Source organism: Agelaius phoeniceus, chromosome 1 (genome assembly GCF_051311805.1).
Source record: "Agelaius phoeniceus isolate bAgePho1 chromosome 1, bAgePho1.hap1, whole genome shotgun sequence".
Classification (NCBI taxonomy): domain Eukaryota; kingdom Metazoa; phylum Chordata; class Aves; order Passeriformes; family Icteridae; genus Agelaius; species Agelaius phoeniceus.
Window position 1 is genome coordinate 118,042,340 of NC_135265.1, and position 26,751 is coordinate 118,069,090.

The window sequence follows — 26,751 nt, forward strand, 5'->3', positions numbered from 1 at the left end:
AGGTCACACCGGAGCCTCCTCTTCTCCTGCCCAAACCCCGCCAGGTTCCTCAGCCGCTCCTCCTAAGACCCGTGCTCCTATTAATTAATTAAGCTCCCATTTCCTATATTCCAGCTAGCAGCGATACATTCACTGCCCAGAGGAGCTGCACCGAGGCACCGAGACAACGGGACATCAATTACGGCGCCCCGTCACAAGGTACCACACAAACACAATTACCTGACTAAGACTCGGCTTCCCTGCTATGACTGCTCAGCACTGTAACATCTCTCAGGCAAGCCTAACTTTTAGGGAAACAGCCTAACGCTGCTTACACCAGCTCTAGCCAAACCTCGGCTCCGTGGGACGCTCCCCTTTGGCCCAGGCAGGTGCGCGGCCCCTCGGCCCCTTACCGATGATGGGTCTGTCATTGCGCCCCGCCGGGCGGTCGCGCCGCGCCACGGAGGCGGCGGAGCCGCAGCGCAGCAGCGCCAGGAGGAGCGCGGCGGCCGCGGCGCCACCGAGCCCTGCCGGGCGCCCCATGGCCACGGCTGCGGGCACGGCCAACGGCTCCCGGCACGGCACGGTACGGCTCGGAGCACGGCACGACAGCGCTCGCCGCCGGGCACGGCTGCCGGCTGGGCTGGGCTGGGCTGGGTGCCCGCCCTGCGCACGCAGCCGCCGGCCCGCCCTGCGCGGCTCGCTGGGAAATGCAGTCCCGGCCGCGGGCCCAGCCCCGCCGCAGACAGCACCCACGGCCGCCCCCATCCCTGCCAAAGCGACGCTCGTATCCGTGACAGACGAGGCTGGTCCGACCAGAAAGGGTTTATTAATTTAAACGTATGTTAATACAGAGAAAAAAACGTTAAAAATTGGGCATTACATCGTGCTTACAGTCAGTAGTAAATTATATTTATACCGTTTAACAGGAACTTTATTTTTTTTAGAGGCACTCCCGATGTTTATAAAGAATGTACGTAGGGACCTTTGTTTTGTTGGCTGCTGCTTACAGCTGCAACACCACCGCACATCATGCAAATACCTTCACTATCCATTATGTAAATGTTCCAATTATAGCGTGTCCCTATTATTAGCAACAATGGCAATTAAGAGTTCCCACCTCCTATATAATATGTAAACATTAAAAAATAATTAACAGTTCAGGAAAAAATAACTGCACTCAGTGCTCTAACTGCTGAGTTAGGTAAACACGCTACCACTTAATAACAGGATCTGGGTATTTTTTAAGACATTTAGGACTTTATATGCATAGAGCTGGTGAAGTCCAAATAAAGATCAAAGAGCCCCAGCTAAATATGCATATACATATGCAATCAAATGAGGTTTCTGCTACATAAACCAGTAGCAATCAGAAATTGGTTTCATAGGAAAAGTTTAAATTTTCTTGTTCACTGAAACATGGTTCATTCCTTTGTGCAGTTTACACTCACAGATTAAAATTTAAGGACTGTAATATTAAGACAATAGCTTTGGGTCTCCAACTGGTAAATTATTTGGAACTTGAGTTATACACTTGAACAATTGCCAGATAGCTGACTACTTGGTCTATTTTCTTATAAAGAAGAATTTGCAGTTCATTGAACTACTCTATTTAAAGAGCTTTTGTATCACAAAACAGTGTATCACAAAATAGTATCACAAAATCTGAGAAAAAGAAATATATATCAAATACATTTTCATATAATCATGTATCTGAATAAGGTTTCTTTAAATTTAGGCCCCATATAAAAATATTTTGAAAGAGAAAAATTAAAAAGGCACTTCAGGAAATTTGGAAATTGGAAGGAAAAAAAAAGCTTGCTGTCAGTTTTGAAAGAATTTCTAGCATTGATCTTACCACAGCAGAAGAAGCTACAACCAACAAGTACTCTAAGGGGTCTTTCATAAATGTTCCTCTTGCTAATAAAAATAGTTTCCAATGACTCTTGCAATAATGCCTTACGAATTAGAATCTAAAGTAAGGCATTTCTAATATAATAGGATAGTTTCATTTCTCTTCCCTATGCCGATATACCATTCCAATGTCCTAAAGATTACAAAATAACTGAAGTTACAATTTCTAACTACCTGAGATAAAAGCATTTTTATGGATTCATAGGAAAATTCATTTGGAATGCTTAAATATGTAGTGCTTATGCAAAAACAAAACAGAGTTAAGAACAGTTACTGTACTGAAAATAAAATGATGATACCAAGCATCTCCCATGCTGAGGTCCAAAGTGACCTCAAAGCGTCCTTAAAACATACAACAGATATTTCTAAAGCTCAGATCTGCAAAGGATAACCTACTTTACCCTCTGAAACAAACAGATAATGCAAACAGCTGAAAACTCTTGATTTCTGTAGTCCTCTACATGGGGGATTAAAGGATAATAATCTGAGTTGCTTATACTTGTCCATAGACAGTATCACTTTGAAGAAAGAAAATAAGAATTTTCAAGGTTGTTATGACTCTTTTACCAGTTCCTCCCTCTGATGCACACTGTTCTTTGAAGAATATGTACGTGGTGTTTTTCTATAAAACTTGAAGATTACTCTGTTAATTAGGACAAAAAGGGAAGACACACTAATTTTCAATTTGATACAAACTAACAAAACAGCATTTTTTTCCCTGAGAATCACTCCAAAAAGCAGCCTCTTCACTCCTTGTAAATGAGCCCTGTAGTCTTATTTCTGCAACAAACTACCATATGCACAGTCTATTCTTTGTTTTGTATTGTCTTGACAAGCTAAGATACAAGAGCTAAGTGTAGGGTTCTGGACTACATTATTACAGATGAGTTGTCTCCAAAGACCTAACAGCAGCAGTATCAATCTGATAGCCAATGCACTCTTCAGCTTTCTGGCATACAAGTTACTCAATAACAAACAGTGTGACAAACATGTAAAATTCATTAATCTCTTCAGACATGCAAACTGATAGACTCCAGTTAGTACAAAAGTGCAGCCAATACAACATTCAGTGAGTGCCCTGCAAAGACATACCGGTTTCATTCACAATGGAAATTTACATATTAAACTTATTTCCAATTCCAGTGTTCAAGAATTGATAAAATATTGTATTAAGATTATTCCTAGGCAACCAGAGAAATGCTCTGAAGATAATCTGAAGATGCCATTATGAAGTCAGTCCATTCCTTGGCCAGCTCTTCAATGGAGACTTCCTTCCCCCCATATTCCTGTGGGAGAATGCTGATGGGGAAGTGTTCGGTCAGACTTTGCAAGTAGTTATTTCCATGCAAGTACACCTAAACCAAAATATTAAAAGCATTTACTTGGGTATGAATGCTAGACTATTGAGTGAGAACAGGCAGCAAAGCATCTCAGTGCAAGAGCTGAATCCACCAGCTTGGTTTAACTTAAGAAGTGTATTTGTTCATAATTAATTCTTAAAAAGGTGGAACTACCCTTGTGAGTTTCCCCTAGGTACTCAAATTCTGTCCTCCTCTGAATCTGAAGGCTGGTGAAGGATGGACTACGACCTGAGAACTGCATTTTATGTAGCTGTGAGCACAGGAGCCAAAACTAACTACACACTTGTTCCAGACTGGTTTAGCAACGCTGGTGAGAGTACGCACTACATCCAAACTGCTAAACTGAGCTAAACCACGGGAATATCGGTCATTTGTTTTGTCATGATATCTTGTACTTCCCCTTCAGTAATTTCTAAGAAAAGAGCCCTGTCTGGCTCATGGCCATTACTATCTGGTCCTGCCACATGTATTTAAAAACAAGATTATGTAGTATGTATGTAGGTTCAGACAGGTGTCAAGGAAGATACTCAACAGAATCTATATACCAGTCCTTATCTTTCAGTTTTAACTGGAACTGGATTCTGGACTACTGCTCCACTTTAACTCTTTCAATACTGTAGGTTTGGTTCTTCTCCTCTTGCTTTATTGTAGCTATTTTGAAGCCTTGTTCATTACTTCCAGTTTGATACTTTTCTAGGATTTACTGTCCTGGCGTTCACTGGCTAATGCAAATAACCAAAATCCAAACCAAAAAATAACCAAAAGGAGGCTTTAGAATCAGAACAACAATAGGCAGAGCTGCTTATTTTGTACCTTAGTCCTGCTGTTACCACTTCACTTTTGTGCCAGCTGAAAACTCCAATATCCTTCCTATGCTGCAACAAACCATAGTCCTTGGCATGCTTTTGCACCCAAATACAAATCTATTTGCAGATCTCTAACTGCAAAACTATTTAAAGCAACTAAGGAGCTATTTGGAAAAAAACTTAGAAATTAAGTCTGACCAATTTTTGATGCATAAATCTGGAGGTCTGTCAGAGCTAAACAGTTGTTTTCTACTAATTCTGCACAGCTTGGACCATGAAACACTGCTCAGTGATCATTTTTCTCTATCATTTGTAGGCAGAGTGCTGGGAAATCCAGGACCTACTTCTTTCTAGTTCTGCAGAAGAATTGTTATGTGATCTCAAGCAAATTATTTAACCTCTTTGTGTTGCTGTTTTTTCTCTTCAGAGTAGTGATAACAGCACCACTTGCAACGCTCATGTTAATAATAACTGCAAATGCTTTACTGTTAGATTCTGGATGTCTGTATGGCACTAACAAACAAAAATTATTTATGCTCTTCAGTACTCAGGAGTAATAGAGCCTAAGGAAAGTGCTGCAGATTGTCATATAAGGGTTTTGTGGCAGAAAGAAATATTTGTGTGCACTCACCCGTTGCTTTATTTTTTCAGTGAGAAAAGGCTTAATTAGAGCGAAGACTGGGTGGAAGAGTAAAGGCTCATTAATCAAGTGGATACCTCGAACTTTCAGTGGAAAGGAATCCTGTCAGCATACATGGAAAACAGAATAAGAAAAAGAAAACATTATTGAAACACTTCTATTACTAAGCACAGGCCTGTAAAAACTGTCTAGTTCATAGGTTAAAGTATTTCTTCTGACCTGCCAACTCCTGCATTTTCTAGCAGTGTAAATTAAGAACAACATTTAGAAAAATCATGTCTTGCTCCTCCCATCAGAGGGCAAAATCTCACCATTTTTTTCATCTTAGCAGGAGGTGAGATTGAATATTAAAAACAAACAGAAAAACAAAAAATAAAACTATCACCAAATTGCACATAAATATTGTACACAAACTTTGTGCTCAGCCTTTCTTCTAAAGTACAATTTTTCACAAGATTCTGCTACTAATTTACAAAATGCTATCTAGCTATGTGTTTTTATTGGCAATTTACAGCCTGAAGGATAATACATAAATACATATAAACTATTTGAAACTATTGAAAACTAATTTAAAGTTAAATAAATTAAATTTATAGTTTGGAGATAAGCCTTGAAATTACTAGGAATTTGGCCAAGACAGAAGTTCAGCTTTACAACAAGATTACTGTTTTAATGAAATTGAAAAAAATATCTGCTATACAGCCTTTATAATATAAACCAGCTTGGATTCTACTTGCATTCATTTAAAAGTTCCAGATCTTTGAAATTTAAAAGAAAATATGGCAATGCTCAAAATAAGCTTTGTGCAACGGGGAAAGTACAGCTTCCCTTCACATCCCACCTGCTACTACCTCTGAGATGTTTTCTGCTTATAAAAATGGTACTTCTCACAAACACATCTCCTCACTAGTTCAATAGCTCTAAGGAAGGAAAAACCCAAGGCTAACACATTTCTTTAGTGCCACTCCTTCTCAATATAACATATGATAAAGACCTTAAAATTATCAGCTTGTATCTTCACTTAATGTTATTATGGGTTATCATATACTTAAAGTCTACTATCACGATTTTCACAGAACAGTTTTCTGCAGGGATATCAGATTTTTCAAGATAATGCCACTTATTATTCGTATTATGTTTTCCATTCCTTAGTACATACTTCCTTTCTATTAACTTCTGGTTCTTAATACAGTGTAGTAATTTGCTATTAAAGACACATTAAAGACACATTTCTTGAGTAAAATACTGGGTTAAAACTAAGGTTTCTTTACTTATAAGCATATTCTGGAGTGCATTAAGCATGTCCTGGGGTGCATCAGGCACAGCATGTCCAGCTGGGCAAAGGAGGGCATTGTCCTGCTCTGCTCTGCACTGGGGCTGCCTCACCTTGAATACTGTGTGCAGTTTTGGGCACCAAAATATAAAAAAAGACATTAAGCTATTAGAGAGCTTCAAATGAGGGCCAGGAGGATGGTGAGAGCCTGGAGGGGAAGTGGTGTGAGGAGTGGCTGAGGTCACTTGGTCTGGTCAGTCTGGAGAAAAGGAGACTGAGGAGGAAACCTCATCACAGTCTGCAATTTCCTTGTGAGGGGAAGAGGAAGGGAAGATTTCTTCACTCTCCTGACCAGAGACAGGACCTAAGGGAATGGCTTGAAGTTGTGTCAGAGGAGGCTTATATTGGATATGAGGAAAAAGTTCTTAACCAAGAGGGTGGTTGAACACTGGAACAGGCTCCCCAGGGAAGTGGTCACAGCTTCAAGCCTGACAAGAGTTCAAGAAGTGTTTGGACAATGCTCTCAGCCACATGGTGTGTCTCTCAGGGTGTCCTGCATAGGGCCAGGAGTTGGTCTTGCTGATTCTGATGAGTCCCTTCCAACTTAACATATTCTATGATTAAATGATATTGAACAACACTAATATAATCTCTGGATAAAATCTAAAAACCCAGTTAAAAGTGAGGAAAGGAATCAGGGGACAAAAAAAATTAAAATTCTTTTTCTTCTTAGAAAAGAACACTGGAAACACACAATTTTTAATTTTCCTTTTCCATAGCTAGAATAAACATGTAGAATTTTGAAAAAATCAGAAATAGGTCAAGATGGAAATATCATAGTCAAAGAATTTCCTGCTTTGAGATAATGGATTGAAACTTTTAGATGTACTTGCAAATCCTATTCTGCCTCCTTTCTGCTCTATTTCAAGGTTAATAAAATTACCAGCAATATGTTTACTACCTCAGAAATCAACCGAAACACTCTCACTAGTCCTGTTTTCATGAGAACTGGCCCAAGATTGCATAACACCAGGAGTTCTTATTCTAGATGTGCAAAGTTCGGAATACCTGATGGTTTCAATAAAGTTTTACAGTAGATATCAGAAAGGAAGAACATCTGAAGTTCTGGTGATATTAATTCAATGACTAAGCTTTGATTGAATCTCAGATATGAACCCTACCGAATCACAGCAAGAGATTATCTCCCTGGCTCATTTCCACATCACAGGCTAACAGTTTTATTATAACTGACTTTCAACGTACCTTCTGAAGGAAAATAAGATTATAGGACTCAACTGTAGCTTGCGGTCAATTCTCTGCCCCCTTTTTACTTTAATTTTTTTTTCTCTCAAATCCAGTGGCAAAGTTCAACTGAATTTGGCAGAAAGGAATAAGCCTTAAAGACAGTAAAGTCCTGACAAGTTTTGTGAAAAACAGGAAGTGAGGTAACAGTGATTTGCACAAAACAATGCTCATGTTGTGGGGAAGAAAGCAAGCAGAACATAAATATAACAGATTCTGTTGTTAGCAGATGGATGATCACATAAGCACCATCCATACTGGTAACAAGTTAGGAGTGTCTTGATCTTAATTGCTCACAGTGCAGGCTATTTTTAATATTCTCTGAGACAGGAATAAATGTTTTAAATATTGAGATAATGCACAAAAGAATGGAAGAGAAGAGATGAAAAAGGATAACAAACAGAGATCCTTCCAAAACTGAGCTTCATCTGCTCCTTCAGTCATGAAATTCTTGTGTTGTAACAGGTTGGTGGAGTTCTTATAAAATAGCAGAAGTTAGAGGACATTTACCAGTATAGAAGAATAAAATTTAGGTAAAATCAAGCACAACTTGTAATTGATTTAGGATTTTGTTCCTCTAAATTGCATAGTCTGAGAATGCCTACAGAAAGAAAATTTACTATAGCTTGGAAGAGATGAAAAATTGGAAATCATAGCAATGAAGCTGCATAAAGCATTATGTCATACTTACTGTGAGAACAGCAGCAATTTTCTTGGCCACTGCTGGGCTGATTTGAAAAGCATGAGCAAATCTCCACCCTTGAAGGTCAAAGATGGCCTTGACTCCATTTCGCTGAGTCTCAATCTCCTTTACAATGAGCTCAGATGTGATGAGACTTACACGAAACACATCATATGCTGTAAACAAACTGGGATCCCATTGTCCTGAGGAGAAGATAGATTACCCTGCATTACCATGAGAAAATCCCATACACCTGCATTTTTTCTTCCTATGGCTTCTAATGTGCTTCTCAGGAAAAAGAATTAATCAGCAAGAACAAAGTTCCTGAAATAAACTGTTTTGCCAGTGCAGAAGTTAATTTGTGTACCTGCTCTCTCATTCATCTTTGATGCTCTTTTAGTAGATGGTGCTACATAATGTAGCATGCTCTACCTATGGCCACAGACCCAGTACAAGGTACAATTCAGTAACACTCATGCTAGCAGAAGCTGCAGATCATCAGTCCAATCAATTAACAGAATTGCTTTTCAGCACTGTCATTTTCTGGCACAACTCAGTGAATCTCACTTTTTTTTTTCTGAGGCCTGAGCGAAAAATTGCATTCATCTAGGGATGAGCCTTAGATGAAAGCTTTAGGGGGCACAACTGCCTACCAGACCTGATGATAATAAGACAGTTCTTTGAAAGTTGGCAAAAATAAAGCCTCTGTCCAAAACAAACATAAAGAGACATGGTGCTCTAACTATGTACTTTTTGAAAATACTTTTAGGAGTTGCATCAAGCATTTTCCAAGTGTTATTTGCTAGGGCTCTTTCGCTACAAGTAAACAACGAAAGGCCGGTGATCATCCCAGCCTAAACTAAATGTTGATATATGACAAGGTGTACACCTTTGTTTGTGTTCTCCTGACTCTGTGCTGCATCTGCATCAGCACCACAGTCTTAGCCCATGGCTTTGACAATTTACATGAAGTCAAATGATTTTTGGGACACTCAGAGCCAAAAAACCCACATAATCTTACAAGTTTTAACCTTCAAGATTCTTTTGATGCAACAAGAATTTCACTGAAAAGAAAATTACGTTCTTCATAAGGGATTGTACAGCTTTAGCCATACCAATATATAAGTAAAATTATTTAATTGTTATAGCTCAGTAAATTCACCTTTATATTAACATAAATGCATTTCTAGCAAGGAACATAAACATATTACCATTCTTGTTAAGATATTCTGATACGATCTAGTTTTATCAACCCCTGCAGTTGTACCCATAAAATATTTTTGATTTGCTGCTGAAATGGTGCTAATTAAAAAAATAAACCACAAAATGAAACAAAGCAAACAAAGAAAGGCCAAAAACTTCAGTGTCAGAATCAGGTGTGAAACTGTTCCAAGCAATTTTGTCACTCACCAATTCTGTATATTAGAACTTTGCTTCCATCTCGGTCTCTTGACCGTAGGACTCCATGATAGCCAGCTTGCAAAAGACCAAGAACAGAAGATGGTTGTAAATCTGCACTTATTTCTGGGCATTCAATTCTCCACTTCTGATAATTCTTCAATAACTGGAAAAAAAATTTAATGTGGATGTCAGGTAAGCATCAGCTATTATAGGAGGAGCACAGTTAAAAATATATTTTCCAAATGTGGTCACAGTCAGGTTTAATTCATTAAATTAGCTATAATTTAATTGTATATTTTAATCAAATCACTTCTAGAAACAGAAGGTTGCTATACTGGATCAACCAAGTAAGTAAATTACCATGATGAATTTAGAACCAGTGAAATCATTAATGGACTGCAGTTGTCGTTTTGTGTCAGAAAGAAAACTGGATGTACAAAACCCTGTAGTTTCTATGTGAAATGCATCTAAACCAAATTTTTTTCTGCTAACAATCCTTTAGGATTGTTCATTTTGCTACTTCATCAGACTCCTTCAGGATTTTTTAAATTTAGATGTGCAAAATTTTATGGAGGAACATTCTCTTTCACTCACTCTCTCCCACCCTCCCTATTTTTTACACAGTCATCAGTAATTCCAGTTTACTATTTGAAACAGTTATGCTCATCAGCATACCCCAAAACATTTTTGAGGTCTCTTCTACCCCTCTGAAATGAGAGAATACAACACAGTAGTGGGTCCATTACACATTTGACAATTTCCCTCTCACAGAGTGGAAATAATGAGATCCTGTCAGGTTAAAACAGAGATCCTGTCTGTTGCCAGAGACTTGGTCAGCCTGGTTCTCGAGGCTGGGAGGCAGCACCATAACCAGCATTTCTACAGGAAGAGCTGTGTATTGAAAGGCCATGGACTAGTGCTAAGGAAGAGGCAATTAAAGGTGTTCCTCTGTGAGGTAACATCTGTGTTGAGGAATTACAGGCAGCACTGTGAAAGGTCATCTTAGAGATGAATCGTGAAAAATTATGTTGGTAATGCAGTAGTTCTAACTTCCAAGTCTAATTACTTTTCTCCTTTAATATTAACTAAGTGGTTGTGGGGAAAATGAACTATGCTCTGCAACTAAAATTTATTTAAGACATTGTGCATAAGTAGGAAGCTATGCAAGACTGTCTTCTAAAATGCTTCCTCTCTGCTCATCAACTAAAATTTGTCTCTGCTGTATCACCTCTGCTAAGGTTATCACTAAGCTTGGAAAGTAGAGAGATAGCTATTACAAGTAATTCATATTTTGTTTTAATTTCCTCAATGGCTCTGACTTAGAGGTCTAACCCAAGACCTTCAAAGTAGCTGAGAACAAGAATTTTTCAGTACCTTGTTTCATGGCAAGCCAAAATGTAGCTTTAAATCTTAAAGGTGGCATGCACAGCCTAGCTTTTAAAATTGCTTCTATATTTCATCAAACAGGAAAAGCCAATCTGATCCTCAGCACAGTTTCACAAATTGTGTTCACTACACTGAAAACATCAATCAAAAGTCTTTTATTTGCTATAATTTGTATTAACAGAAAATTTTTTTTCCTTTATCAATTACTCTATATTTTGCAACAGAAATACTAAAGTTAAAAGAGCTGTCAGGTCCAACTAATAGAATATAACTGTAAAAAAATTAAAAATTTCTTGTATATATGCAAGTATAATTTTCTTCAGTATTTTCATTGGAAGAATGATCAAAAGGAACTTCAGTAAAATTGAATTAATCCCTACAGACTCTTAGAGGAAGACCTGGAACTCAGCATCTTATAGCTCACAGCGTGCTCATGTCAGATAATTAATGCTACCCTTCCCTCTATTTTTATGCTTCTTGTATCATTTTACATAAAACATACTTTTTCTTCAGCTTAATGCTTTTCTGCTCAGATTAAGGTTGAATGATTTTGAAAGTCTCTCAAGTGAATTGCCATGAGGAAACTATTTATAAAACATTATTGTTTATCAGCAAAATTTACATAAAAATGCAAGGTACACTGATTAGAAATTAGCTATATTTTTAAGGAAATAGAGCCTAAAAATACATATTTAGATCCAAAAAATAAAAAAAAATTATATACCATGCTAGAATCCCACTTGATTTGTCAGTGAAAAAAAAAATCCAGATAAAAGCCTCATCCTAAACAATCACCATAGAAAGAAACATTTAACCATTAGGAGAATCTTATTAGAAGTCTCTTGACTGCATTCAATCAGTTTTAGCCTAGGTTAATTTTAGGTTTAAAACTAAAAAACAAACAAGGTGAAGGAAAGAGGGAGGAAGTAGGGAAAGTAAGTTAATTTGTGGAACAGTTCACTACAATTGCAAAGATAGGCCTGTTGAGGTACTCTGATTATCTCATTCTGTCAGCACTTGACTGTCTGTCTGTCTACAAAGGGCAACGTTTGAGCAATCCCAACTGCTTTGTGCCAGACAGCAATGTCAACATGTTTCTTCCTTGCTCTTTCCAAAACAGACTCTGAAATAGCAGCAAAATACAAAACCACCCTGAAAACAACTATGCAAACATCTGTCACTTTGTAATTTGCCACTTTTCTTCTAAAATCTGTGGTACCACAACATCATGAAGATATATAAACACCTCTTTGAAATCGCCCTGACAAATCTAAGATGAGAATAAAAATGACACATTAATTCATTACCCTATATAATCCTGTCTAGTCAATGCAGATAGCTCCTCATTTTCATGATATTTACATTTTCTAAGTTGGAAACAAGGATTTAAGTTCTTGGACTTTGGAAGAAAGAGAGTGGCATTTTCAGCTTGTGATGCACTCAAGATCCTTACAGAAGGCATAGTTACCTACTTGCACACCCATTAAGGAGAAAATATATGGTTGGAATACTTCTGACACTCTCCATGACACAAGTAAGTGGTGCACCTTTCAGACACGTAACTTGGCTAACCCTAAAACATGCTTCCCTTGGCAAGAAAATCATGAAGTGCTGAAGAGTTCTCAGATTTTGAAGACCTAATCTAATTACCTAAAATTATTTAAGTCTGAAGTAAAGATCAGCATTAGAGAATATTCAATGGAATCTACAGCTAGTTTTGGCAGATATTCTGTAAATTTTTATTTATGTAAGCAACCCCTTTCTTACAGCTGGAGATAGTCAAGTCTCAGATGGCCACTTAAAAGAGTAATCCTTAAACATATAAAGGAATTCAAACACTAGCAGTGATTTAGAGGTTTTCTAGTTTTACACTGGTTAAGCACAGAAATTCATGTAAAATTTTTTTCAAGTAAGATTCTTTTTCAGCAGGGTAAAACATAAATGTTGCATATAACAATCAGGTTGGATACAGATGAAACAACCTAATCTCAGGAAAAACAGACACATTCATTCCCCTGTATAAAAAATGGCTCACGCACTTAACAACACAAGAAAAACATCTCAATGTATAATTATCTGTGTTTACAAATGGAATAACCTACTTAGCATCTGCTCAGCATCTCAAAATAGATGCAAGATAACTTGATAAAGGGGGGGAAAGCTGGATGAAAAACTCCAGTGTGTCTAGTTCAGCATTAATTAAGATGTTTTTTTCCCTGATGTTTGTTGGGGATAGTTCCAGATTTCTGAACATTAGAGATTACAAAGTTATCAATTAAACCAAGATCCAGATCCTACAAACAAAAGTGAACTTGGTACTTTACTTAGAAGCAAAAGAACTAGAACACATTGTGCTTGTTAGAGAAACAAATGTATCTATATATGTAAATTAATTATATTTTTCTTGATTAATAATTATTTAGTTATATTAATGTGGTTGATAGGCAGAATTAGGCCTCTGTTGTGTCAGAAGTTGTAAAAATGCACACAATACTTGGGGAAAAAGTGTTTTTTACTGGCATTCTTTGCAGGAGAAACCATAGCTCAAATTTCAGAATACAAACCTTTACACATATGTATTTTATATTGCTTTTTATATATGCCTGTACCAATGTACCCAGAATTTAAACATACAGTATATACAGACAAAAAAATTAAAATATTTTATAGAGACACAGAACTTTCCTAATTCTTTGTGCATTAGTTCCTTGTCACTGGAAAAGACTGGCACGTGCTGGCTTAGCACAAAGGGAAGCCTGGCTGACTGATTTGTGTTTCCTCAAGAGTCAGCTCAGAGAGCTTATAAGGGCTCTTCCATCCTTTTCAAGGAATTCCTCAGTATTGATAGAAGAAAAGCAGCCAAGTAACTGATTTCACCTTAGCATTTATATTTGAATGATGTGAAGATCCTCAGGGATAATGTCTGAGACTCAGCAGTGTGTTTGACACTACAGAAAACAACACTTCTTGTACAGCATAGTCATCCTAAGTGACTTCCTTGCAGCAGAATGCACCAGAAAATCCTCATTCCTCCACAAGTCAAATGCAAAACCAAAGTCTGGCTATACACCTTGGTATCAACCAGAACTCCTAAAAGGATCCTAGATATTTAGAGAGTTTTCAGTGTCACAAAAGTGATGCTTACAATAGTATGTTATGAAAACCCTCTGCATAGTTTCAATGCCAAACACTTTTCTTCTGTTCCCCAGAGTATAAAGTATTTCAGGTACAAAAAGATCGCATTCCAAAGTCTCTGAGAGTCAGTCCTATACAAGGGTTATAGGATGCAATGCATAATAAAACAGGAAGAAACATTTATGTCCAAAAGGAGATGCTAGTTCTCCAGATTTCACATATCCCTAGTGAATCCAAGTGAGAGTGGTTTTGGTGATAACAGCAAAGTCAACCATACACACACAGCTGGTACAGTCAAAAAGGGGCAGACACTGATCTCTGTGGTGACCAGTGACAAAACATGAGGGAATGGCCTGAAGTTGTGTCAGGGGGAGTTTAGGCTGGGTATTAGAAAAAGGTTCTTCACCCAGAGAATGGCTGGGCACTGGAACAGGCTCCCCAGGGAAGTGGTCACAGCACCAAGCCTGGCAGAGTTCAAGAGGCATTTGGACAATGCTCTCAGGCACACAGTGTGACTCTCTGACAGGGTGTCTGTGCAGGGCCAGGAGCTGAACTTGAATGATCCCTGTAGGTCCCTTCCAACTCAATATATTCTGTGATTCTGTGAGGATAGTCTGTTACTGAGCTTAACTGAATGATCACTGTCTTCAAGAAATTAAGACAGTTTTATCTCTTCTTCAAGTCCTTCAAGTCCAGATAGCTGTTTCAGCGCTGGATTTTCTTCTAGCATGAGAGATATCGATATATCGTCAAAAGCAAGTCTGGAATTGCCATTGGAAAAATGGAAAAAATTGCTGTTATGAGTCACCATAAAGGATTTAGAAAGGGAATGTCTTCACACAATCTACCTGACTATTCTTTTCTGAAGCATTTCCAAATGTTGATAACTGAAATCAGATAAATCTGTGTCAATTATTAACCAGAAATGCATCAAAGAAGCAGTCTGGTCAGGTGCCAGACTCTTGATTTATAGTTAAGCCTAAGTATAAGCCCGTACTAAGATGCTGGACAACCTTTGCTTATATGCATTGAGAGGGCCATTAACTTGGATTATCCCATAGCTGCCCTACAAATACTATGCAGTAGTACATGGAAGCTCAGTGGGCATAGAGAATCTTATTGGCCTGAAATCCACACCAAGAGGCAACATCAGATCAGGACAAGAGGGAAAAGCCACTCTCAGGACTGATGGCAGGAGGGCTCTGCCTAGGCTGAAGTACTAACATAACTTCTGCGTGAAGTCACACTCGGGTTAGATGAATATGCAACTTGGGACCATGAGAGATTTTTGCACAATAGTTCTCTTTGGCCTTGATATACCAATTGCAATAAATACATTCCTGTGGGGGAAAAAAAAAAAGGTGCTTCTGTTATTCTTCACTTACTGTAAGAGAAGTATTCTAGAAAATGGTGCCAGCTAGGATGTAGAAGATTAAGTGCAAGTGGCTACAGCACTTGGAGAAGTGAAATTCTAGACAGAAACATTAAACATGGGTTGGTTTTGAACATCCGAATCTCTTAATTCAAAGGAAGGTTTGAAATTCAGAAACTTAGCAGCCTGTGGAGACCCAGAAAATCTAAAGAGGTTTTAAAAATACAGCTTTTTCAAAGGAGGTCCCCAGTGTTGAGGGCTGACTCCCAAGAGAAGCATAGGAAATTTGCTACTTCATAGACTCCCATCTCTAAACCTTGTCTAGATTCCACACTCCCAAAGATTAGTCCTACCTACCTAACACACCTCACAATCCCATCAAAGTGCAAAAACACACAGGCCAAATTCAGAAGTGCAACTGTCCTGTCTATAGGATTACCAGCAACAACCAATTACAATGCAATTAGGAGCGGATATTCAGGAATCCATATGTCCTTATTAAGCCCTTTAAGCATTTTGGAACCATGGAACACAGGAAAAAAAATGGCTTTTGTTTGAAAAGGCAAAAAACCACGGTCCTACAGTGGCTAGTGCACAACTTTGATATAAATAATATCACGAACTTCAAGTAAAAGTAAGATACATAAAACCCAAAGGAATCTGACTTGACTTGTCATTCTTTTGTTGACGAGGAAAGGTTTAAAGCTATGATGCAAATGTCATGAGTAAAATGAAAAGAACAAAAATACAGTTTTTAAAGCTATTTATGATTAAGGGCCTAATTAGATTTCTCAGTTTCCTTTTTTAGCTACCTTGATCCTGCAATATATCCATATGCAAACAATCATCTCTTATGGTGAGTAAACTTCGAAAATCTACAGTCCAGAGAAGTCAGAAACTAATAGGTGAAGAAACCAATAGGTGAAGTCTGTTGGGCAATGCAGTGTAAACAACAAAAAATTCCATGGAAACACAGCTTTCAGTTGGCACATGTGAATCAAAGCTTTTGCCCTGGGAGGATTTGGAAATACTTTCTGTTCCAAAGGTTTAACGGCTATCAATCTTTCATTTAAAAACATAACGAACTGATAACAATCTGTGCCTTTAGATATTAAAAATATCTAAATATCTTTTGCTCTGTGGCAAAAAGGCATACAAAGAGCCAGGAAAGTACCACAACTTACTAAAGCCGGCAAGGAGTGCTGTAAAAGACTAAACTCCAAGCAAAAAGAAGTTTATACTCATCGTTTTAGAGTAATTATAAATCTGTAGCGAAACTAGTACGCCTGCTTGTAACCTGAGCCTGATAATCATGACAAGGGTGTCCTTTGAAGGATACTGTTTCCTAATCGGAGCTGTGACCTTATCACACTTACTGTATCGGCGAGTGACTGTACCGCGCTTACCACACACAGCCTGTGTTACCACACCGATACCGCGCTGAGCCAGCACATTGATTCCGTGCCGCGCCGAGGACACGCGTGACAAGCAATTATTAGTTACACCCTGGAACTCCGCGCTCGGCCTCGCCCGACCCGGCGGCGCAGGGCACGGACCCATCCCACAGCCCAAACCCGCAGCCACAGCCCGAGCCGCGGCTGCGCTCCCCGAGCCCGGCTGCTCCCGTCCCGGGGCACCGGGACCTGCCGCCGCCGCTCCTCACCCTCCAGGCCAGGTCCAGGTGGAAGTCTCGGGCGCGCAGGAACCGCACCAGGAAGGCATCGGAGAGGGGCTGCGGCCAGCGCTGGCCGGGCTCTGCCTCGGCCCGCCGCCGCAGCTCGGACACGGCGCCGCGCACCCGCGGAGAGTTGTCGGGCAGGTCATTGAGGTGCCCTGCAGCCAGCGGAGCCTGCGACATCCCCGCGGCACAGCCGAGCTCAGCCCCGCCGCCGGCCCCGGCCCATTGAGGGGAGCGCGGCGGCGGCGGCGGGGCCCAGCCCGGCCCGGCTGCTCCCGCCCCCGCGGGGCTTAACCCCTGAGCGCCCTCCCGGGCCCCGGCTGAGGGAGCGGCAGGTGCGCCGCCTCCCCTGCCCTGCCCCTCCCGGGCTTGTCTTTTCCACTTTTACGGACTTGACCGGTTTTTAGCATTTTACGCTTTAAGCCCATCTCCTGTTTTTCTCTTCCAGCCCCAAAAGTGAGCCGGACCTGCTCCCTCTGGAGGGCGAGGGGCGGCCCCACGGGGCAGGGAGAGCCCCGCCGCAGGAGAGTCATCCTGGACCCCTGGAACGTGTTGAGGGTCGTGGCTTCCCCTTTTAATTTTTTTTTTTGGCAAAAATAATCCATCTTTAGGTACTAAATCGTAAAATGCTGCAACTTCATTGCAGCTAGGAAATTAAGTGTAAAGTGGGAATCCCTGCTGGTGCAAAACTGCCTTGGAGCACCTCATCCTTAACGTTAATATGCAGTAATGAAAATATATTCACTCTGCCAGGAGAAAGGGTGGTGAAATTGAATTCAGCCTTAGTCTAACTTTGCTGCCCAGCAGTGAGTTTGATTATGAAAGGTAAAGAGTTCATTGCTGTTATTGTATTTTGTATTTTTAGTAGCACCTTTTCCTTGTATTAGGTTTCCTTTGAGATCTCTCTGGCCTACTTATGCTAAAAGCCTTATTTCATCTAATATACAATTAATAAGGCATGCTTAAGTCTAGTAAAAGGTTTACAAAGCTTTGTTCCATATTACTTTCCCCTTTTCTGGATTTCTACAGTTAATACTTACTTTTTGACCAGCATTTTGTTAATATCTAACCATGTCTTGGACTCATACACTACTGAAATGTCTACAGGTATCCCCCTCAGCTTTCCAAATGTGAAAAAACATCTGCCTAGCTAAAAGCAGTTAGGTAAAGAGTGGGAGGGTGGGTTTTTTTTGCTGCCCCCCCTCCCCCCCCCCAAAAAAAAAAAAAAGGAAAAAAAAGGCAGAAACTCAAGGGACTGAATAGAGAATACAAGCTTGCAGGGAGAAAGTATTGGAGGAAAGGATAAAAACTCGGAAAGGGGTGTGCAGTCAAGAGTATTTAGATGTGGATATCTGGGCAAGGAGGTGTGAGGAAGTGTGGGCTTACCCTGCAAGAAGAAGAAGAAAAAGCAAGCTGGAAATACAGCAAGAAACAGAGAGAACAGAATATGGAGGAGACACTAACAACAAGTTTAAAAAAAACCACTCCTTTTGTTTCTGGGCAGAGCTTCCATGGGAAAGATTTGCATGCAAATGTGTAACCCAGCCATGGGTGGTAGGAGACAAACAAAGCTAAATCACAGAAAGTTCATGCAGCGATTTTAAACACCACTTCATAATTTTTGAGCACTTATTTTGCCTTCGCAGAATTCTCCTAACTTAGTGCTTCATCTGTGAAAACAAAAAGAGCAAGAGAATACAGATACTTTTCATTAGACTGATCAGCTGAGCAACTCATAGCTTCTAACTCGCTTTTCTACAAAATTCATATTGTGATTTTGGCTTCATATATAAACAAAGTGAGTTATACAAGCAGTTTCAATGATTTCCTTCAGGACTCAGTTACAAAAATATCTGTAAATTTGAGGGTTTTGTTGAAAATTCTTCAAATGAGGCTGCATTAGTAAGACTAATGAGAACTCCTCTCTCTGACAATGAAGATGTGATATCATCAAGGCTTCCTTCAGAGGTGCCAGCATGTTGTATACTTGACCCTTCACAAGAGCAATTAAGACCTGTTGCAAGATGAAGCTTATAAGTAAAGTTTTTGTTTTGTTTAATTACATCTGGAAAAGAGCTCAAGTGTCTGAAAGTTCTGTTTAAATAAATTATGCCGTTTGTAAACTTTGCCTTGTTTGTGTCCTTGGACCAGGATGATTACTCTTATAAAAAAGACTTGAAAATGACAGGAGCTCTTTGATGTTTCCTTTTGGCATATCCCTATAACTTTTAACAGATAGCTGGAATTTGCAGTCCTTCAAGAGAATATTTACATCCAAGTAAAACCCGGATAATACTTTAACAGGTCTGTGAAAAGTGCTCAAGAGGCAAGAAGGCAACTGTCTTAGATTGACTGCAACATACACATGCACTTGTGCTTCTTTCTTTTACAAGATTCTATAAAAACTGTAAAAGGTTTTTGAATTTCAATCCTACAGTCGTAGTTGTATGTTTTTTCTGTGAATGATATGGATAAATAGAAAGACCTTGTCTTTCATGCACATGCACTTAAGTTAACATTAATATACAAGTTTCATTAGGATCACATAAATGCTGAACACTTAATTCCAGACATTGATGGTTGCAGGATGTTAGCATCTCTATAAATTATGTTCTAGTTAACTTGCTTAAACTTGTGCAGAAAACATGAACATCATGGAATGTTTAATTTTCAGGTCTTTGATTTTTTTTTTTTTTTTACTAAGAATTCACATATTTAAAACACATAAATGCAGACTTGTGAGTCAGGAAATCAAGATAAATATTGGGAGAGTCGATTTATGGTGCCAAACAGATTGCTCTTTCCTCTTTCCTATCTAGTCAAAGAAGTGCACACCAGCTAAAGCAAAGTAACCCTATACTCCCAAGAGAATACAAGTATTAATTCTTCACGATTATCCCATATTCCAGGGTGAACAGGCATTTGGTACAAATTGCAATAACATTTATTAACTAGAGAGACATGACATTCCATGTGCATGAAAAAACAATATTATCTATCACTCTTGTATTTATTATGTATAGGTAAAAAAAATCCAAAATTCCTCCAAACCAATAGTCCTGTACAAGCAAACTTCCAGTGAAATCCAGAGCAGACAGTCATATCACTTCAAGCTTGTCATAGGAATCTCTTCATGTAAAGTACTTTGGAACTGGAATATTATTGTTAAATCTTTCAAGCTAAGCAAAATTGAATTGAGAGCTCGTGACTGTATCTGAAGGGTGACCATTTGTACAGCAAAAATGAGTGTAAATGAACAAAAAGGAGTGTCACCCTTCTCTGAATCCATTCCGTAAGAATACTTCAGCATAGTAGTGCTGTAGATGTCAGCCTTTCACTAAAACCCTAAAGTGTAGCAGGTCTGGTTGCAGTATATACCTTCTGATTTTCTGTCTTAATTTCTCCATGACCCATACTCCTGTTTGTCTACTCACTGGTGCTGATAGCATTGTTTGAAACTATGTCAAACCTTTTTCTATTGTACTGGACCAAAAGCTTGTAACATACTGTGTAGCAAGGTTGGTTGGTGACTCAGTGACTTAGTAACAGCCTCTGAAAGTCTTGCTCTGTAGTGTAATTCAGCAGTCTCAGCTGGTAGGTATAGGGCAGAGAACTTATCTTTCATTTTACACCACAAGAGACTATTTGCAAAGCCACCTTGGTTTTTAAAAAAACATGTAATTTAAGCACAGCCCAAGCTTCTACTTAAACTAAACCTACTTTGCTCTGTAAGACACTGCAATCCTCAGTGTGTGATGAGATAATGAAAAACATTGAAGGCCAGGAACTGGCAGGGTCACTCAAGGACTGACTGAGCTATGAAGTCTTTGTTCCTGCTGTCTTGCTGTAGCAAGAGTATGAATCATCTGCACCAAACTGGATGCAGAAGTGATGCTTGTTCACTGCCAGGTTTATGGACATCCCCTCGAAGTCTGAGCATGTTCTGAAAGCAATAAGGACTCGGTAGAGACCCAGCCCTGTCACACGGCTGTGATAATATGCATCACACTCTATATAAGGGGAGAAAAGACTTGTGTAGGTTCCTTAACTCTCATCTCTTCCTCCTACTCTGCTATCATAATTTTCCTTTCATATACTGAATTAAAAATGGGTCTATGCTACCTGCAATTTGTATTGTCTTAACACATAGAAAACTTTAAGATGAGTCATAGACAACTTAATTTCATTTAACATTAGCTTCTCTGTTTCCAGCTGAAGGCCAATCATCTCCACTGAATTTCCTAAAGTACTTTTATAAGCATGTAAAAGCACTGTCCACTGCCTTGATAGCATAAAGCTTCACAGGCTTGGGCATCAATATTTTACTTACAAAAGAGCCCAATTGTGAGAAGCCACATTAGAACCCTAGCCTGTGGATACATTTCTACTCTTCCTGAAATTGTACACATCCTCTTTGCTGACCACCAGGGATCATGATGAGGTAAACCTGAGGGATTAGAAATACTACCCAGTGTGAACTAATACTACCCAGTGTGAACTAAAATTGGATTATAATGTGTCTGCAGCTGGTGGCATGTCGTAGAGTCAGTTTAGAGTGGAAAACTTTCTGCAGGGTAGACACCAATGTCAGCTCTTCAGTATGGCTGCTGTCACTGGGATATGTCAAAATTTTTTGCCATTTGCAAGACAGCAAAGTTGTGGAAGTCCAGAGAACAACTACTTTTAAATAAAGCCTGTTGATATAATTTCAGAGGAAATGTGTGGTTTTCGAGAGTGTTTTTCCAGAAACTGTGTTGAGAAGTGACTGTCAGTTGTTGGTTGTTGCAAGTTAGCAATTGACAGGTTTTAGATGATGAAATCAATGTGGCCCAGTTTCCAGTGGACCAGTGTTTCAAGTTCCTTCAGCATCCTTGGCAGATGGTGGAGGCCTGCTGCCTTCTCTGTGTGGGTTGTTCCTGGAGCTAAGATCCTCTGCCTGACAGCGACAGGGACAGGGGTGCTGTGCTGGCTGGGACCCACACACGGGCTGACCCGTGAGCCTGTGTGGACAGGAGAGAGGTGAGGGCAGTGGAACTCGTGCTGCAGATCGACTTTCTCCAAGCATTATACTTTGTAAGGACTAAATACCTTTGGGCCCTCGTCTTTCTGTCTGCAGTCAACATTAGCTTGGGTTCAAAAGTTATGAGAGAGAGACAGACAGGTCAGAGTCTGACTGACAGACAGAGAGAGGGCCAGGCAATGTGATCCCATTTATTTCCTTGAGAATAAATGAAAACATACACAAAACTGTTGATTGTATGGTGGAGGGTGGGATTTTCCGAAGCTCCTAGACCCAGCATGGTAACTTTATTTATGCACCTCATCTTAACTCAGATTAAAGGAGAATTAGGAACCTAAGTAACAGTTAAAGTCTAACCTAAATGACTCTAATAGGATTTGCTGTATCAATTGATTAGCCTTAACCCCACTTGCTGTATTTAAAATGGTAGATTATAGGAGTTTTGGCACTGATTTTGAAGAGTCTACCATTTCATAAAGCTTATATAAAAGCAATGATGATGCCTGAAAACCTTGAAAAAATTAAAATCACAACATTGTGTCCTAATTCACACTCTGGTAAAAATGTCACTGGGGAAACAAAGCTTTAGATTGCTGACAAACAGTCAGCAATGATGAAGCGATGTTGGTATAAGTTTTCGCAGTGGTAAAAATAAATAAATATTGGGTAAGAGATCCCTCATTTTCTATAGCCAGTTAAAATGTACAGTGTGTCAGAGAAATGTTGCAAAGGCACAATCAAGGCAGGCCTTCATTTGGTTTTCATTACTTTTACGTGCAGGGTGTGCAGCAAAGAGGCATATGTTGTGGTAGATAAGGTGCACTGACACTGTAAGGACCTGTGAGCAAATTCTGGCTGATAACTATTTGCAGCAAGGATTGCAGATGAAAGTAAGCAGAGTGATGAGGAGTAGAGATGTAATACCTTTGTCTGTTGGGCAATGTAAAACTAAGACTGGTATGACTCACTATCAAAATTAATTTCTCCCAGTCAAATGGAAAGCAAATTTCATCAGTGGGACCAATATTTTACTCTCAGGATTTTTTTTCACAGAAAATTTGATTTTAAAGACTAATTAACTTTAAAATGCTATTTCTTTAAACTGTGAACAAGGGCTCTTCTGTATGTTTTTCAAATAACAAGTTATTTATAATGAATGAAAATAAATCTGTCCAGAGGGCAACCATCCATTTACTGCATTCCAAGATTAAAAAATTTGCTTTCATTTTGTATTGTAAACCCCAAAACCTATGAGAGCATTCTGTGTCAAAATATTTGTATTTGAATTTAAAATGTCAGATGGATATTTAGATACTGTATTTGCACTGACTAGATCATCAGCATTGGACATTTCAGGACAAAAATTCAATCCAAACTGGCAGATCTCTCTACATGCAGATTGGTAATTCTCTGTGAAAGCTTTGAGTTTAAATGAGGAATATGTTCTTCAAAGAAATTATTCTGAGTAGTTTTATTGCGAAACCAAGATGAATGGCTTGATTTTCAAAAGTGCTTGAACTTGCACAAAGTATCAAAGGAGGATATAGGGCTTCTCAAAGTTATGTCTATTGAGAAGCTTAGCTCTAGGAACTTATAAAGAAGTTAGGCAGAGTCTAAGCAGTGCAAATAGTTTGACCCATGTAAATTTTAAGCATTAGGGTATTATTTGCCCATCTCCCTGACAGTAAAACTAAAGCTAATAAATAACATTGCATCATAATTTCTTGCTACTTTCAGGGAAATCCTGTTTACTTTGACCCTTGCCTGCCAAGTGAAACAACATTTGAGTCCTTCAGTGAGATATAAACTTCAATCCAGGTGGGCAATCACTGAGTATTAACTGACTCAGATGAGTTAATAAATGAATTAGGTATTTTTATTCTTCACTTTCTTCAGTAAATTTAACTAGAAAAGAATGCTTTCTATATTGCTGATAATAATCATATTCATAATCTCAATGCAGCACCATTGAAGGAAGCATGCATGAGCCATTTCTATCTTCTGTCAATGTGAGCCATTTCTATCTTCTGTTAATGTTCTCCTTTCTTTTAGTGCATGAAGGTAGCCAGAGGACAGACCTGTCCCTAGGCAATGAAATAAGTCTTCCCTGTGATGTCCTTTCAGCTGTCTGGGCAAGAGAACCTGGCATCGTGTCAGTGAAATTCAATAAAAGGCATGAGCATGGAAGGACTTGAAAGGTAGTTCTGTGCTGTGGTTAATCTGAAAAGATACCTGTGATTCTAAAAAAAAAGCATGCAAAAAGGTGAATAATATGCACTGATGGAGCTACTACTATGGTTGATGTTGCTCTGTTCTCTTAGGTTCTGTGCAGATGCAGAATGAGTTTGTCTCTGGCCTTGGGCAGCCAATATGTACATATAAGAAAGACACAAAAAGAATTATAGACAGAGGACAAGAAACCAGTGGAACCATACAGTCAAAATAAGAAGCCTAAATTATTGCATGGCTGCAGCCTAGTTCTAGGGAAGCTTAGAAATGGCCTAGATGAGAGCTTCAAGGAGGGGCTGAAAGCAGCAGATTCGTTTTTAAGAGCTTTTCCCAACAGTAAGGCAGAAGCTGCCCTGCACCAGTTTCTAACTCACTGCTAAAGAAATGCTGATGCCATAGGTTAAATAGCCACAGTAAAAAGTGTTTTAATTTGAGGATAAGGATCTTAGGTGTGATGTCACAGATAAATTGGAGTATACAGAAACACACAGAGAGCTAACACTTTCAGATGTGCACAGTATACCAGCCATGTGGGTGGGGTGTGAGCATGGCAAGACTGAATTTGACAAAACCAGAACAAGGTCTCAATAAATGAGACAACCATAATGTGAGTAAGAAAATGAGAAATTCAATCCTGGACACTTTTTTTTTTTTTTTTATAATTCACTCTGTGAATTATTAAAAAAAATAAAGGTATGATCTAGCAATGAAGACACAGAAGAGCTTGATGTTCAGGTACAGCCAAAATGACAGGCAGAAGAATGACATCTGCCACAGCAGCAAGGGTTAAGCTGTGAGGATGAGGTTGTTGGCTAATCATTCATCAGAGAAAGCCTGGGAGCCATACAAATATATTAGTTGCCAGATAAATGTCTTGGTAGTGAGAAGTGGATGTGATAACCCTAAAAAAGCATGACCAATTGCATAGAAATAAATGGTATTTGACATATATCAGGCAGGTATAATTTGATATATATCATGGCAATACAAGCATAAAACAGATCACATACTGTAGTCTATCTCAGAACTGTTACTAGTCATCTCTGTCCTGTAGCAAAGAAATAAGGTACCTCATCTTTGATTTCTAACAGTTATTTCCATCTCATATTAAACTATTTTTAGACTGAGTGGGTAAAAAGTTTTGCTTCCAAACAAAAGTAATACGGTCTTAATGCAGTTATCTAGTATGGCCTGTTAATAACCTCCTTTTATCTGGAGAAACAGTCATTCACTCCAGCTTTTTTGTTTGCTTGTTTGTTTTCCTTACATATTCAATGTTTAATTCATCACAAACACCTTGATTATTCATCCTCTTTAATCATCTTCATTCTGTGAGAGAGCCTGGTGAAAAAGTACAGAAACTATGCTTTTAGGACATCTTTACCCGCTATTTCTCTAGTTTTTTAAAAAGTTAAGAAACTTATTTTCTCCCATTTGCAAAGGCTGTGTGTCCTGGCTTTCAATTAAGGCAGTCCTGTCTTCAGACTGACTTCTTTGTAAACTTACCATTTTCTGTCTTACAGATCACCCCAGAAAATGTTTCTAAAACACCAACATCACCCAGTTATGTAGATTTACACTGAAAAGGTAAATCATCAGAGTATGCTCCTTCTTCACCTTGATTTGAAAATGGTTTATCCTGAGACTGGCACAGGGAGTAGCTCCCTTCCTACTCTGAGGACCCACAGAACCAGGAGCTTCTTTCTTGGCTCTCTGCTGAGATGACAAACTACTGTTCTGGCCCTGACTATGCAGCAGACTCACGTGGTCATGAACAAGGATTTTATCAGCCCCCTCAGAAGAAAATGAAACAGAAGCAGTAAAATAAGAGCTAAGTTGTCAAAACTCACCACAAACTTAGTGAATAAATAAGCTAAATAAAGAATAAAATCTACAACCTGATCTACCCAAATATGACTTCTGGTTTAAAAGAGAGGCTTTGATTTTGGCAGTTAGGCAAGTTGAGAAAAGGAGGCACTCGGGCACAAAACTAAAATTGGTGATAAACTTTACCAGCAACAACAAACTGAAGAAAGAAAATAGTGTCTTAATAAAACATGTACATCCATTTAAGATCTACAATAGCAAAGAAAATGGGGAGGAAGCTTTTGAACAATCAACTTCATATTAATTAAGGGCTGCACTATCATTTAATTTACATATTTCAGATTATGGATATCATCATTATTTCAAGATACAATGCAGATAATTAAGCGATTTTTTCACGTCCTGTAAATTATCTGTCCACAAAATGCTGAGTTTCTGATTAATTTCTTTTCTATAGCTTTCCAGTGACCCAAATCCTTAATTTTCTTTAAGATAAATATCTTTAGGCTATTTCTTCATAGATTACATTTTAAACATGCAAAATACTTTACATGATGTGGACGTGTAAAGGTGAAAGGTTAGCTTCCCATGTACACCCTTCCTAGTTTGTACACCTTACTCTGCTTCCCACCCTTGTAGTGAAAAGGGCATTTGCGCTTTGGCCATGAGCAAATCAGACTGCTACACCTAAATGACAGATGAAATCTCACTGCAGGGCATTTAGCAGTAATCAGGTCTGAATTCTC

General features: G+C 38.9%; 2 protein-coding genes and 3 long non-coding RNA genes across 6 annotated transcripts in view; 3 read left to right on the forward strand and 2 right to left on the reverse strand.

Moving 5' to 3' along the window:
* The window catches only part of GGH (gamma-glutamyl hydrolase), a 14,778-nt gene extending 14,016 nt beyond the window's left edge, over positions 1–762 (reverse strand). The window contains exon 1 of the mRNA XM_054631689.2: positions 393–762. Within this exon, the coding sequence (XP_054487664.2) occupies positions 393–747 (355 nt within the window). The 5' untranslated portion in view covers positions 748–762. The remainder of the gene's footprint in view (positions 1–392) is intronic.
* LOC129119626 (uncharacterized) lies at positions 2–5,113 on the forward strand. The gene is made up of 2 exons (XR_008534145.2): positions 2–198; positions 4,712–5,113. It is a non-coding gene; the product is annotated as an uncharacterized LOC129119626 (long non-coding RNA).
* Positions 790–17,205, reverse strand: TTPA (alpha tocopherol transfer protein). Of its 2 annotated transcripts, none has more exons than XM_054631711.2 (5): positions 16,915–17,205; positions 9,368–9,521; positions 7,967–8,160; positions 4,692–4,802; positions 790–3,192 (listed from the first exon to the last, which is right to left on the reverse strand). In XM_054631711.2, the coding sequence occupies exons 1-5, from the start codon at positions 17,107–17,109 to the stop codon at positions 3,151–3,153; spliced, it is 696 nt and encodes a 231-aa protein (XP_054487686.1). In that variant the 5' UTR covers positions 17,110–17,205; the 3' UTR covers positions 790–3,150. The 2 variants fall into 2 exon arrangements, with proteins under 2 accessions (XP_054487686.1, XP_054487677.1); XM_054631702.2 differs by having other exon boundaries at positions 790–3,248.
* On the forward strand, positions 17,184–19,052 carry LOC143695210 (uncharacterized). Its single transcript, XR_013184261.1, has 2 exons — positions 17,184–17,754; positions 18,869–19,052. It is a non-coding gene; the product is annotated as an uncharacterized LOC143695210 (long non-coding RNA).
* A 4,634-nt stretch (positions 19,053–23,686) lies between these two features.
* On the forward strand, positions 23,687–26,073 carry LOC129119607 (uncharacterized). The gene is made up of 3 exons (XR_013185513.1): positions 23,687–23,767; positions 24,002–24,147; positions 25,702–26,073. It is a non-coding gene; the product is annotated as an uncharacterized LOC129119607 (long non-coding RNA).
* Positions 26,074–26,751: the final 678 nt, after the last annotated feature.

Bases quoted from the DNA above. Each gene is read 5' to 3' on its own strand.
- TTPA (XM_054631702.2), bottom strand. From the start codon at position 17,109: ATGTCGCAGGCTCCGCTGGCTGCAGGGCACCTCAATGACCTGCCCGAC. The intron at 9,522-16,914 runs GTGAGGAGCGGC...TTTTTTTTCCAG, and splicing joins ACCTGGACCTGGCCTGGAGG to TTATTGAAGAATTATCAGAA. The intron at 3,249-4,691 runs GTGAGTGCACAC...ATTTTGGTTTAG, and splicing joins CTGAAAAAATAAAGCAACGG to GTGTACTTGCATGGAAATAA.